Below are 14,846 nucleotides of genomic sequence, written 5' to 3'. Positions count from 1 at the left end.
TTTTCTTGAAAGAAGTCCTTCAGCTCAGGGGCAGGGAGGCGAGGGGGGGTGCAAACTAAAAGGGGACTAAAAGAATTAAGAGGGGGAGGTTAGGTCTGAAAGGGTTTCCACCTCCTAACACCATAGACCAGGATGTCATGTTTTCATATGTGTCTGATGCCAAGATCACCTTAGCTCGTATTTCTTTATTTTTCCTTTTTTTTTCTTTTTTTTATTGTAGGTTCCTGTGTGTGTGTGTGTAAAGATGAGGCTGCTGTTTGCTGGTTTCTACTGCAGCTCATATCTGCAGTGGCCCCCTGTGCCTCCCTCTGTGGACTATAGTTAGATTATTACCGCTGTCTTCTACCCCAGGCCCTGACCTGCCCTGCTCTGCCCTACCCTGGTACAGCCAGCAGATGCCTCCCACTCGGGATCCTCACCACAAGGAGCTTGCGGTTTCTAAAGTGCTGCTGATACTAATCGGATGAGGGATGACATATTGCCAGGGTGAATGGGATTGTCATGGTCCAACTGGAATGAGGGCAGGAGGGGGTACACCGATAGAGGAGGCGCAGTGTGTTTGTGTTTTGTTTTCTTTGTGGAGAGAACAGATATGGATGAAGATATCTTTTGAAGAGCAGAGAAATTTAGAGATGATAAAAGTAGTAGCGGGAGAAAATCAATAATCAGAAGGGATCCCCAATACAGAACTGAACCACTAATGAATCATTTTAATGGTCATGTCAGCTGTATACACACACACACACACACACACACACACACACTGCCTAGCCAAAATAAAAAAAAAAGAAAGTCATGATCAAAAGAATAAGGTTACACTCTAATATTTTGTTGGACCACCTTTAGCTTTGATTACAGCACACATTCGCTGTGGCATTGTTTTGATGAGCTTCTGCAATGTCATAAGATTTTTTTCCATCCAGTGTTGCATTCAGTTTTCACTAAGATCTTGTACTGATGATGGGAGAGTCTGGCCACTTCACAAAGCCTTCTCCAGCACATCCCAAAGATTCTCAATGGGGTTCAGGTCTGGATTCTGTGGTGGCCAGTCCATGTGTGAAAATGATGTGTCATGCTTCCTGAACTGCTGTTTCACAGTTTGAGTTTGATGAATCCTGGCATTGTCATCTTGGAATATGCCCATGCCATAAGGGAAGAATAAGTCCATTGATGGAATAACCTGTTTATTCAGTATATTCAGGTATCAGCTGCCTCCATTCTTTGGACACATAATGGAACTGAACCTAGATCTGACCAACTGCAGCAATCCCAGATCATAGCACTGCTCCCACAGGCTTGTACACTAGGCGCTAAGCATGATGGCTTCATCACTTCATCTGCCTCTGTTCTAACCCTAATGCTCCCATTACTTTGAAACAGCGTAAATCTGGACTCATCAGACCACATGACCATTGCTCCAGGGTCCAATCTTTATGCTCCCTAGCAAATTGAAGTCTTTTTCTCCGGTTAGCTTAACTAAGTTGTGGTTCTCTACTATTCTTCCAGTTTTTAATAATGCGGTGGACAGTTCCTAACCCAATTTTAGTAGTTCTGCATCTCCTTAGATGTTTTTTCTGCTGGATGTATGACAATGATTCGACCCTTCTGAAACAGACTAACATATTTTCCATGACCATGGGATGTGTCTTTTGACATGGTTGTTTAAGAAATGAGAAGTTACTCATTGCATCATTGGGGTTGAATAACTTGTTGCCAGCTGAAAGATAATCACCCATGCAGTAATGATCCAATTGGAGTCTCCTACCTGATAAGAAGGTGAATACTAATTTAATGTCAGTACATGTAAAAATTGTGCATTAATGTTTTGATATGGCATTTTCAGCTTTAATGAATGTGTTTATTTGAGCTGTGCTGCCTGCAGATTGCGGCGAACCTATGCTTTTGGGACATATCAGTGAAATACATCTGGAATTCTTTGATACTGGTTCTGACTCCAGTAGCTTCATGTTTAACCAGCTCCTGCTAGGAAGTGAGAAGCTTATTAGTTAGCTTTGTGCAGCAGCAGTGTAGCATACACTAAAAGTAGAACATTTTGGGTGATCAGAGATCACCAGACACATGGAGCTCATGAATGGTGCTGCTCAGTGATGCTAACTTAAGCCCATTAACCCGAAGAGAAAACACCTGCGTTTACTCTTCGGGTTAAATTCATATGGCTGTTTAATGAGCTTTTCTGACCAGTTGGTGTTTAGACCTCAGATCCACACCTAAACCTATTAGATCATTCTGCTCTCAGCAAGCTGCAGACAACACATGCTTTGTGTCTGCTTTACATTTCAATTTCAGTGTTTTGTGCATGTTTTGTTTATTTTTCCCCACTTCTTGTACTATAGGAGTAGAAGAAGTTTATGTGAACTATTGTTCATTGTTTTTCTCTTGTTTTCTACCTTTAACAACCATTATGCTTGTAATTACAGCTATTTAAATCCTGAAATAAAATGGATTGGGTTTGAATTGATTTTCTATCTATCTATCTATCTATCTATCTATCTATCTATCTATCTATCTATCTATCTATCTATCTATCTATCTATCTTATCTATCTTATCTATCTTATCTATCTTATCTTATCTATCTTATCTATCTATTTTGCATTTTGTAAGACCCAATGAATGTTTGTATTGTTGCCTCTGGCCCAGGTGAAAATTGGTTCCTTAAATAATAACAAATAAATAATAGTAATGATAATTTAATGATGTCTGGAATTAGAGCCCAGTAAGCCACACGAGGACACAGCTTGGTTACTGGGCCAGTCATATTCTCTTAATGTGATTGTTTTAAATAACTGTGTGAACTTCCTGTAAATAATTTTCTTTTTTAGGAAATATTTCCTCAGTGCAATTATTCTACAAACCAACTCTTTACTTTAATGCTGAAGTATTTTGCATTTGTCCTTACAGCTGATTTATTCAGCATGTTGGTTTCCCTCAGTTTGATGGTTTTGTTTTATTTGGAAGATATTCTGAGCATTGTGGGTCAAGGGTTGGTTTGTTAAAGTTGGTTAAGCAGTTTAACCAATAATAGTAGGGAACATACATGAAGTTTGTCATTGGTTTATAGGCTGGTAGACAAGGAGTAAAAGGTGCTTCAAGGGATTCTGTGGTGCAAAAGGAGGCACAGGGCATGGAGGACTCTGTTAGCCAAGGAGCTTTAAGTAGATCACTGGAGGTGCAACAAAGTGGTCAGCATTTTACATGTGAAACAAGTGGGACTGCAGTGACCAGCAGGCTGAACCATGGACTAAAATGGCTTTTCAGTGTCTGCATATGCAGGTGTATCTAGTGGAACAGATGGTTGAGGTTTCAAAGAAAAAGGAAAAAAAGTCACAGTGCAACTTTGAAAAATTCACATATTCCAAAGCACCATGACAATAACCAAAGTTTCTCTTGCACCAATCTAAAAGAAAAGAAAAACAGTTGTAAAAAAAAAAATTTACAAAGTTACCATGGAAGTGGTTTGTTTTGGGAAAAAAAACCTTAATCCTTTTGCCTTGTCTGTTTCTGAGAAATGACCCTTTTAAGGGAGGCTTACTGTAGGACCGAAAAGCATATCTCTCAGAATTTCTAACAGCCACTATACTGGAACCATCAGCTGTTTCCATTGTCGGCATCATACTTTTAAAGACACGTTTGACAGTCTGTCTTCAGTCTGTCATCACTGGTCTCAGACACCCATCACCTGGATTTCCTCCTCCTCTGTGTGTACCCGTTTCACTAGTTACAGCATCATGTTTCCTCACAACTGTGGTTGTTGCCCTGGTGATGCTAGTTTGACGAGGAGTAAATACGCAACAGGAGAAAGCCTGAGTAGGGAGCGCCTAAGTGGTTGTTAGTGGCTTAGGAAGTGGCTCTTAATGAAGGAAGAGGCTTAAGCTCAGCAATTGTCACATTCACTTAGGTTTTTTTTTTTTTTAAAGGTGCTGAGAAAGAAACACTCAAACCAAAACTTTTGTGCTGTACATAAACAATCTACCCTGTGAGCAACAATGTTGGAAACATGCTCCTGGCTTATGAAGCAGGTTTGCAATCAGTGAAGTTGTAAGATTGATCTAAACAGTTAAGTTCTGGTAAAAGCATGCAAAAGACATTTTTTAGACAAAAACATTTCTATTTCTAAAGCTAATTGGAGGATATTGTGTGCACCAAAACTAAGTTAAGCTCTCTTTTGTATTGTTCTGTTAATGTCCACAGTACTTCCCAGGCCGTCCTGTGGTAAAGAATCTGTTGAAGTATTTAAACTCCTGGCTGCAGAGACAGACTTCAGATCACATTTCCTATGAGGCATTTCAAGAGATATTGGATAACACAGCACAGGTAAGAAACAGCTTCAGACAAACATTTATAAAATGCAGCTGTGGCATTGCTCAATGTTGTTGCATTGCTGCTGTGGCTTCCATTTTATAAGCCAACACATCTGAAAAGAAACAGAGGAGAGACAATAAAATACCAGGCTGATGAGCAGCTGCACATAGAACACTGAATAGGTCATCAATAAATATGAGGGCATCTTCCTGGGAGTACCTTCATTTCTCTAAACTACAAGATCATCCGTTAGTCAGGATGTTTAATCAGTTCATAATCCCCACCTACTAAAAAAAATAAGTGTCAAAATGTAAGCTTTAAATGATTTAGAAAATCTCTACATGTAAGAAAAAGGAAACATACATTTCTCAAGAAAAACACCCACATGTTTCAACATTTACTTTGAACTTGTCTTAGTGCCAGCATGTGGAGCTGAAAATCTATGTACTGTTGTCTTTGGAATGGAGCCTGCATGCCTCTAGTGTGCAGCCCCTCGCAAATTGAAAGAGTCACTTACTTACATCATTAGCTTTTAGCAGACAAATCAATGGATCGATGAATCAATGGGAAGGTATGAATAGACTCTGCCTCAGTGGAAATTGACTCTCACACACACACACATGCGTATGCACACCAAATCTTTACTATTGACAAGTGAGTAACCCTGTCAGTCACTACAGCCATGGCAATGCAGTGCAACAAATGAAACGACTTTATGTCAGAGAAAATATGTTGTTGGATTCAACTGTGGCCCATGGTTGGAGAGCTGGATTGCTTCTGTTCATTAGTAGAGGGCTTAGCCATTAACCTGCGATTGACTTTTCATTGATCAGGAAAAATACAACAGCTTTCATTTAACAGAACAGGTTGCAAGATGCTGGTAAGACGCTATAGATTTTAGAAGTTTAAAAGTAATTTTGTTAGAACTGGTTATATTGTAAATTTAAAGTCCAACCAAAATAAAACAGCATGTGTGTTTTCCTCTTAATTGTTTAATCTTTTCCAAAATGCTGCTTGTCTCTATTTAATCATGTAAATTATATGAAAGACATCAAAGTATTTGACAAATCTAACTTTTTTTTTTTTTTTTTTTCATTTCCATAATATTGAGCATCTGTAACCCCTGAGTAACGTGTTAACTGTTTAGATATTTAGGTAACAGTAAATTACAACCACTTTACCAATCTGTAGCAATCAACACATTTTTAACTTGAGTCCCTTTGGCTGGATTATGTGGGCATGTTTGGAGAAAAGAGGGAACTCGATAAAGTTATTATGGAAAGTAAACTGTGTGGCATTAACTTGCAAATAAAATGCAGTCCTCACATTCAATGCAATGAACGACTCCACAGAATCAAAAGCTGCACTGAGATATATAATAAAAAGGAAAAAAGTTGAAGAAATCACCACAGATGTCAGGTTTGAGGACAGTATTAATGCGTTGGAAAAAATGGCTGCCTAAGAGCACAAGTATCACTATTAAGACATGGCTGAGTTCTGATTCTGGACTTTCTTGTTCACACAGGTACGACATAGTGCACGATAGCTCAACAGGTTGAATTAAACTCAGCCATCAGTTGGTCGGTGTCAGTTTGAAAAGAGTAGAGACTATTAATGCTGATAAAACTTCATACTTTTTATGTATCTATACTTTATACAGTTTATCACAAATACAGTAAGATGCTTTAGATCCAAAGACCATAATATTGTCTTGTCCTTGTATTTGATTTTTTTTAAATGTATGCAACCAGCTTTTAGTGGGTTTTGTTTATTTTGTCTCTCACTGTTTTTCTGTTTTGTTTGTTCTTGCCTCTCAGCTTGATGACACGGCATTGCCTGAAGGCGTGAGGTGGGTGGGCTGCCAGGGTTCACAACCCCACTTCAGACGTTATCCATGTGGGGTGTGGACTCTCTTCCATGTTCTCACTGTCCAAGCCAAGAACACCGGAAGTTCAGGTACACACTTTGTGAACGAAAAGGGCCATTTAAAGTTCAGAAAAAAGACAACAGTGGACTGAAGCTGAGGGCTTTGTGAGGCTTTACTGGTGCAAGGACATTTAATATTCCTCAGAGAAACAACTGAGCACAATCAAGGACACACAAATATTTTGACCACTTTTTGATAATATTTAAATTTCTTCTCCATGTGTTGTGATTTTTGTCACAACTGAAATTGAGCCTAATTGGGACTGTGTGAAAAAGGATTATATTAGATTAGAGGAATGTGAGTGTTAATAAAACAGGCAGATGACCAGAGGCTGCACTCCCGGCAGGGATGTTAATCTCACTTTAAACACACATACACACACACAAACGCACATAGGTGCACACAGAGGTTAATCCCCAGGTTTACGGACCATCACGTGACCTGCAGATGGACTGGCCAAAAGGGGTGTCCATCTGGCCCCCCACAGACCACCAGTGCATACACACACTTACTGGCCTATAATGATTATAAGATAAAACGGAACTTCGTTATAACAACACAGTGCAAACACTGTTAAAGCTGTGGACACTATCCAACCCAGGCCCAACATTATTTTTCTAAACCTTACACAGATACATACAAACAATTACACACACACGCTCCTCTGCATGCTCCCACCTGCTGTACGGCTCATTTAAAGAGCCTGCTAAGCTGAGAACAAAAGCAAACAGCTAAAGGAAAATATGTTTGTGGACTGTTGATGTCCTGAGACAACAGCCTGGCCACTATTCACACAGAGCGTTAACCACATTTAATCTCCAGATTGGGTTATCCCATTCTCATAGATTATTCATCTCAATATGGGGTTAACCCAGCTTCCTGTGACTGTGGGCCACAGAATCGTGGGAAGACGGGAGGATGTGGACACACAGCTATTAGAAACTTTCAGGCACCAGCTGATATTTAGGTGACATCGTAGACATTTGCTGATTTTCATATGCTGGAATAAACTAATCTTTTTATTTCTTTAGTTTGGAATAAAAATAACTATATATGATATCAGCAGCTAAATCAAAACAAAATGCAAAGTTTGCGCTTCAAATGATTGTTGACATAAAGAGTTACTCACTCATATAACTGAACTCAAATGGTTTTCTAGATTGTCTGGAGGTTCTTAGTTCGATGAGAAACTACATCCACAACTTCTTTGGCTGCAGACATTGTGCTGAACACTTTGAGAACATGGCAAGAGAAGGTCTGCAGGGGGTTGATTCGGTGTCAGCTGCAGTCCTGTGGCTGTGGTCCAGGCACAATATCGTCAATAACAGAATAGCAGGTAGGAGTCTTTTTTTATTTCTTCAGTTAATTTTTTTTCTCTGCACTTGCACTCGTTTTCTCAAGGTGGAATTATGTGGAAGAAGTTCTAAATGAGTAAGAAAAGAAGCATCATTGGAAGAGAGCCTGTGAATTTAGTGTGTTGTTTTGACAAAAATCCACACACCTAAATTCACTAATCCATTAGTGCTAGTCCATTTATTCAACATTTTCCCTCTTTCCACATCACTCTCCTCTATTTCCATCTATCCACCCCACTGGGATCAGAAATATAACCGTCCTCAGTTTTGGGGTTTGTTTCAGCTTCCTCTGGTGGTCACTTAGTCCTAATAGGACTAGCAGAGGATGAGGAGAAGAAGAATGGATCCTCTGCTCAGACACCAGCTGTCACCTCGTCTTAGTCCTCAAGTATCATTTGCCCCAGACTCACCCATTTTCTCCCGACCCCCCTCTGCCGTCTTCGCCTTCTCACACCCTTACTTTGATTCTCTCACATCCCACTGGACTTCCACTATTCTCCAGTCATTGGCTTTGTCTCATCTGTCTCACCTTGTTCCCTCAAAATCTGCACAGGAATGTGAGATTTTACGTCTGAGTACTTTTTTTTGTATTTATTGTTATCACCCAGTTATCAACTTTTCATAGCCTTTACATAGAACCACGATCTCTGAATTAGATTTTTTTTCAGGACTTAGCTTCTTTGTCCTTACTGGTTCTGAATGAATTCTGTCATTTTTCATGCTCTGTCATCACTTCAGCTGTGTGAACTGCATCTCTCCTCCCTCTCTTGTGTTCATATGATTTTTATTAGGCACAGCACTATCATTAACATCCTACTTTGTTAAATCACTATCTTTTGTTTGTGTTTTGTTGACCACCCCCTCTTCTATCTCAGGGACAGCTTGTGTCCTGAACAGCAGGGGCCAGAAGGACACCCACCCCTGCGTGTGTTGGCTCCCCAGACATTTAAACACCATCCAGCCTCCCCCCCTTCATCCATCCGTCTTCCCTATTTTCCTGTGGCCATCTTTTCTCTCTTTCCACTTACCATCCCCTGGGACTCATATCCTCTGCTTGACAAGTAATAGTGCAGCATTCTCGCTGGATAGCTTCTCCAGGAGCCAGCCATCTTTGCCTGCACACACACACATTCACACACACTCACACACATGCCACGCAAGCGCACACAATTCCCAAGGTATTGTATGACAGCAGGTGGCAAACACCCTGGTGCAAACTGCACACGCTTCCCCCTCTTGTCTGTCCCCTCCCAGCCAACACACACGCCAACATCCTCTCTGCCTTTCTATCATGGGTCAAGTTGTGGCGTGTGGCGGGGGAAGTCACTCATGGTGGGGTTGGGGTCCACAGGGAATAGGTTGGATGAATCAGAGGGTTTGGCTACATTTGTTGCATCTTCCCTGAGGAAAGCACACTCCATCCACTCAGTCCCTCTTCTCCCCTTTGCCTAAAGTGGAGCTCTTTAGCAGGCATCCCCGCCCCTCCTTTCAGGAGCAGCCATGCATGAAAGAGCAGCTATTTGTAAAGCAGCCGGACAATTAATTTAGCTGGCAACAAAGAGGCCCCAGGGCCCTCAGCCTCCTCGCACCGGCTGAATTAAGACTGGTGGCAGCTCAGTCCTGTTGCTGCTTGTCAACAGCTGAGACTGATTCACATTTCTACAGACAGACTAGTAGTGCAGCAGCAAACCCTGCTGCCTTCACAACCAAGAGCTTTGTGTGCAGCATTTACCACATGCTGTTTTCGATGCAGAACATACTGGCAGTCATTTGGCAAGGACCATTTAGATGGTATTGCCTGTACTCTAACATCATTAGGAAGTTAACTAAAAGTCATATAATTACAATTTTGCATTGAGTATTTTTAGTTCAGACATACACCGCACTTTCAGACACACAGGGGCTTTACAGTGGGAAATTCTCTGCATGGTATGCATTCTACAAACATGGAAAACTTTTCAGTGCAGTCTGGAAAAACAGCATAGAAGACATCATACAAAAAAGAATGGCGTGTTAATCTGATTGTTTTGTTTTCAGCCACTTGAGAATGTCAGATGAGATGTCTGATGACTGTGAGGCCAGCAGACTGAAAGTATGAAGCAGCAACTGCTTTCATCTGTTACCCACACTCACGTGCCATAAATGCTGCAGAGGATTACTGCGATATTCACAAGGGTTTACTGAGATTTTCACAAAACCATTTTACTAGGTGTAAATGTTGCAGACTGTTGTGTTGGGTTTCATTGCTGCTATGCATGTTAAGAAAATCATGAGTTCTTCTTTTACCAATTACAAGTTTTATAAAAGTTTTCTTGATGGTTATTGTATCATTCTCCAACAGACAAACCAAATAATTAACCTTTGTCTCCTAATTATTTGCATCTACACGAAAGAACTTGCTGATAAGTTGATGACTCCAGGCTTTGTCTGTGTATTTTGTCTCATTGTTAAATCAAAGCATCTTATCAGTAGCTCAACTTTCGGCTGCACTAGTTGGTAGCACTTTGGTTTTACTGGACCATTTTTACCTATCATTTTCACTGTTCACACACTCTGCTGAGGTTGGTAATTGATTGAATCCTTTGTAACCAAACCAGTTTTGCCCTCTAGAAACTTTTCTTTCAGAAAACATACAAGGAACGACCCATTTCAGCTTAACATAGTGTTTGTAAGGAGACTGTATTCGGTATCTGGTGTCTGTTTGAGTGGCAATAAGTGTTAACAGTTTTGGGGAACGGCTGATTAGTTCTGCAGTTGTTGACCTGCTTAGAGGGATTTTGGCTGGTTATACTAAATGGCTTCAAATCTTAGGTGTTCGTTTGTTTCCTCAAATTATCTCAGACTTTAAAGGACTGTCATTTAAATAAAACTCACACCTGATTGTCATTTCAGTTGGTAAAACACCAGACTTTTATTTAATCTTCAAATTAAATCTTAGTTTAGAGGTTCACTTTTACTTTACTTAAAAAAAACATCAAATTTTCAAGATCAGCGCCAGATAACAGATGCATGTTTGCTCTATAGACACTATAGAAACTTAAAAACAACTTTAGTTTTATGTTGTCTTTGGTGCAATTAATATTAAGGTTTATTATCTAACATTTAGCTAACATCATTTACCGTATATAGCATCTTTCCTACAGGTATGAAGATCAAAGTGCTTCACACAAAGTTTGCAGAGTAAAATTATAAATAGTTATAAATAGTAATATTATAATATATAGTAAACTATATGATGCAATAATACTATATACAGAACACACTTAAAGATGTAAAGCCATTGCAGAAAATAAGCTCTGTATTTCAAGGAGGTCACCAAAATATCCGGTTAAGGAAAAGAGAGCCAAAATTATCACCTGAATATCTGAAGACCATGAACATAACAGGCTGATTGGAGGATCTGAGAAAAGTTAAGCCAGGTCTCGCTGTGGAGCCGTTCCATCGCTGAGGACTCTGCCTCCCAACCTATTCCTCAAAATGATTGAGACCACATGCAAAGCTGCTCTTGAGAGAGAAGATCTCTATTAGTATAGAGCTGTAAGATATGATGAACACTTAATGTTGAGAACTTTGTAAATAAGGAAATAGATTAAAATGGTTTCCAAAATTAGAGATGTATAATTTCTATTGCTGGTTTGGCTGCATTTTAATCAGCTGAGGAAATCATCCGATAGTAGTAACTAATAGTTGTGCAGCCTAGAAGTAACAAAGGCATGTATGAGTTTCTCAGCATCAACCGGAGACCGAATGTTCTTAACCCTAACAGTGTAGCACAGGTGAAAAATGCCATTAGATACTTGTTTTATGTTCTGAACTGGAAGCCAATGTTAGGTCCTCAAAATTAATAATACAGTTGAATGACTCATTACTGAGATTTCTATGGTCAAATACAATTATTTCTGTTTTGTCTGAATTTAAAAGCTGACAGTTACAGGTCATTCAGGCCTTTATGTCCATAATTCAGGAGTGTATTTTAACTTTATTTACTGTCATGCAATGAATAATCCAAACTCCTGCATTTCCAAGTAGTTTTACACATTTGTTTCTCACTTACTAATTTAATGCTTTCAGGTTTCACAATGCCCATGCATGAAAATGTTTGTCTTGTGGGGATGGCATATCAGTGACAGGCCTCTGTGGGAATCTCAATATGCCTGGTATGGCTAAAGTCACCCTGGCAGCAAACATGACTTGCTTAAGGGAAGACTTGTGAGGCACACGGGATGTGTGTGTGTGTTTGCTCTGTCACCTGCTAAAAACTCCCCCCACACATACACTATACACTGTCAGACAGCCACACATCCAGGACACAGTAAAATTGATGTATCCTTTATGTAAAGTACTGTATGCAGGGTACATACACACATGCATATGACTGAGATTAATCTTGAGCAATGGGGGGGGGGGGGGGGGTGTACAGGTGGTAGAAGATGTAAATTGACAGTGCAGCAAAGTGACAGACCTGCTGCTGCTCTGCTTTTTTTTGTTTTTGTTCTTACACACACACACACACACACACAGTGGCCTGTTGGTGACAACAAGCAATTTATTACTGGATGTTGTCCTGTGTGTGTGTCCTTGTGGACATGTGCAGAGTGTGTGTACATCTAGGCTTGAGTGTGAGTCTCTATACTTTTTCTGTGTGCCATATTCTTCTGTCAGTCTGTTCAATTTGGAGATTAGGGTTTGCTTTCAAAGGGCTGCACAGGGACAAGACTGGTGTGTCAGAGCATGGAGGTCTGTTGCCTGAAAACAGGGGATGTGTGTGTGTGTCTGAATGGAGAAGCTGTCCACTTTGGACACATCTATTATCTCACCATCCCTCCCACTGGGACACCCCAGAAGCCTATTGATCATTGTTAGAGCCTGTCATATGAACACACACACACACAAAATATCAATCCATAGATTACATGCACACAAACAGACAGATGATTTACATATACACACTTAAACGCATACATACACATATGCATATAGGCACTTAGTATTTACGAGCACTGTGAAGAGATCAAGTGGGTTCACCACAGATTGCATCCAGTCCTCAAAGCACTTATATCCTCCAGTCAACAAGGAGAATAAAGAAAACAACAAGTGAAGCTGCTGACTGGAAGCTTGAGATGGATTTCTGACCTTTTTATATAATTTGCTTAAGTCACTGTGGTAATTTTGTTTGTTGGAGTGAAAAACATTAAAGGTTATAGGAGTGAAAGGAGTGGTTTTGTTAAGAAACCTTGCATTCATAAACAGCAGCAGCTGCCTTTATTATTAGAAGTATATGACAGAACAAACTCTATCCAGCACAAATGTAAAATATTATCTGTAATCAGCATTTTAATATTAGGTTGTCTTAACTCAAAACTCCCTGAGATACAACTAGATATATTAGTAATGGTTAGATTCATTGTCACCCCTGAACTGGAAGTATGATTTTAGAATATCATAAATAAATGCAATTAACCAGTTTTGCAATATTATATTTCCAAAATTGTCTAAAATTATTTAACAAAAATGCTTTTAAATATTGAATGCAAGCATAATTTTTGGCACTAAGATTAATTGAAATTAGTTCCTCAAATTGAATTTTAAAGAATTAAGATCATTTGCTGCATTAAAACCTGGCTGGCATCACTAAAATCCAATGTAAAAGAACTACTTAATCATAACAGAACAATTTAAAAGGCCCTTCAGTTTTGAGCGAGACGTGTTGCCTAATGTCATGGCCCAACAATTAATCCAAAAGTACAGAAAAATGGGTCAAAAGGAAAAGAAAAATGGTTTTAAACTGAGTAGCAAAGAGTCCTGGTTTATGTCCCTTCAGAAGCTTTCAAAGAGCTGAACAAGAGCAAGCATAATAAAACAAGACAGCAGAAACCAGAAGTAAATGGATAAAAATATTTTAGATGCCTGCAGGAAACATGAAGAGGCTCTTTTTCAGTCACTGTGTGTTGTGGGTTTTGTGTATTTGTTATTTTTAACTATGCCTTTTTAATTTGATTGTTACATGTTGGATTTTTTTTCTTATTCAGAATTTACAGAATTGGTTTGGCTACATATATTTTAGAAGAAACTAAATGCTAAATAACATTTATTTATGCTACATTTTTGTTGATAAAATCCTAAACTGCTTTACAATGAAAATCCATAAAACATGAAACCAATAAAGTTCAGTGTCCAATAACTATTACCCATGCTGTCAAATTCATGCAATTCCAGAGAGGTTATGGTGTAGCTATATAACATGATATTATAATGCTACTTTTAGGTATTTAATAAAATTTGGCAAAAAGAAAAAAAAGCTTCTGTGCTTACAAAAAGTGTTTTTTTTTATATATATATTTATATATTTGTTTATGTTTAATTTTACATTTTGCAACATAAATAGCTGCGACATAATTATTGTGCAATAAAAATGCATTATTCCTAAATAAACTACCCACTTACCCTTTAATGGTCACATTTCTACCCTTCTTTCTCCTCTGTCTTCATGTGATTGATTTCTTGCATTACTGAAATGCGTAAGACTCCGTTGTGATTCCAGTAACCCTCTGTCTATTTTTGCCTCTTCCAGGTGCATTGAGTGAAGACCCCCTCTTCCCAAAGATCCAATGGCCTCCACCAGAAATGTGCTCAGCTTGCCACACAGTGAAGGAGTACGGGGAGCACAAATGGAACAAGGAGCAGGTTCTGTCCTTCCTCCTGTCCCACTTCAACTCCAGCAGTATCCTTACAGGTACAAATGAATATATCTTTTATTTAACTTTTGGCAAAACTGGAGTGTGCAGAAGCATTTTTATTGGCTTTGTTTGGTTTGTTTCATAGACATTTAGGAATTTTGTAATTGCTAAGTTTGCTGCAAGATGTGTTGTACAAGTATTCAGATTAAATAGATTTGCGTAGTATTGTATTGTTTTTATTGGATATAAGGCCACTCTTGATAGGTAATTTCTTTATTTTAAATTTGTATTATGCTGAATTTATGTATTAATGCTGGACCTGACAAGAGGTGGGAGTAAAAAAAAAAAAGAGAGAGAAAACAGAAGAAAAAGAGTAAAGAGAAGAACAAAGAGACAAGGAGACAGCTGATAGAAAGCAACAGCATCAGCTGTTCAGTCTTGAGAGGAAAAACCAGACAACCAGCTACACCTGAAAAGGAAACAGAAAACCACCTGCAGCATCTTCCAGAAAAACAAAGCTGACAATCACTGGGAGCACCTTTTAAAAGACAGACAAGCCAAAAAA

General features: G+C 39.1%; 1 protein-coding gene across 1 annotated transcript in view; it reads left to right on the top strand.

Moving 5' to 3' along the window:
* Window positions 1–14,846, top strand: part of qsox1 (quiescin Q6 sulfhydryl oxidase 1) — a 28,115-nt gene that overhangs the window by 11,249 nt on the left and 2,020 nt on the right. Inside the window, exons 9-12 of the mRNA XM_042005393.1 lie at window positions 4,212–4,334; window positions 6,140–6,278; window positions 7,409–7,585; window positions 14,176–14,337. Coding sequence (XP_041861327.1) covers window positions 4,212–4,334; window positions 6,140–6,278; window positions 7,409–7,585; window positions 14,176–14,337 — 601 coding nt within the window. The remainder of the gene's footprint in view (window positions 1–4,211; window positions 4,335–6,139; window positions 6,279–7,408; window positions 7,586–14,175; window positions 14,338–14,846) is intronic.

The sequence above is a fragment of the Melanotaenia boesemani genome, chromosome 14 (assembly GCF_017639745.1).
Source record: "Melanotaenia boesemani isolate fMelBoe1 chromosome 14, fMelBoe1.pri, whole genome shotgun sequence".
NCBI classification, from domain to species: domain Eukaryota; kingdom Metazoa; phylum Chordata; class Actinopteri; order Atheriniformes; family Melanotaeniidae; genus Melanotaenia; species Melanotaenia boesemani.
The sequence above is the reverse complement of the archived record's forward strand: the minus strand, read 5'-3'. Positions and strand labels throughout refer to the sequence as shown.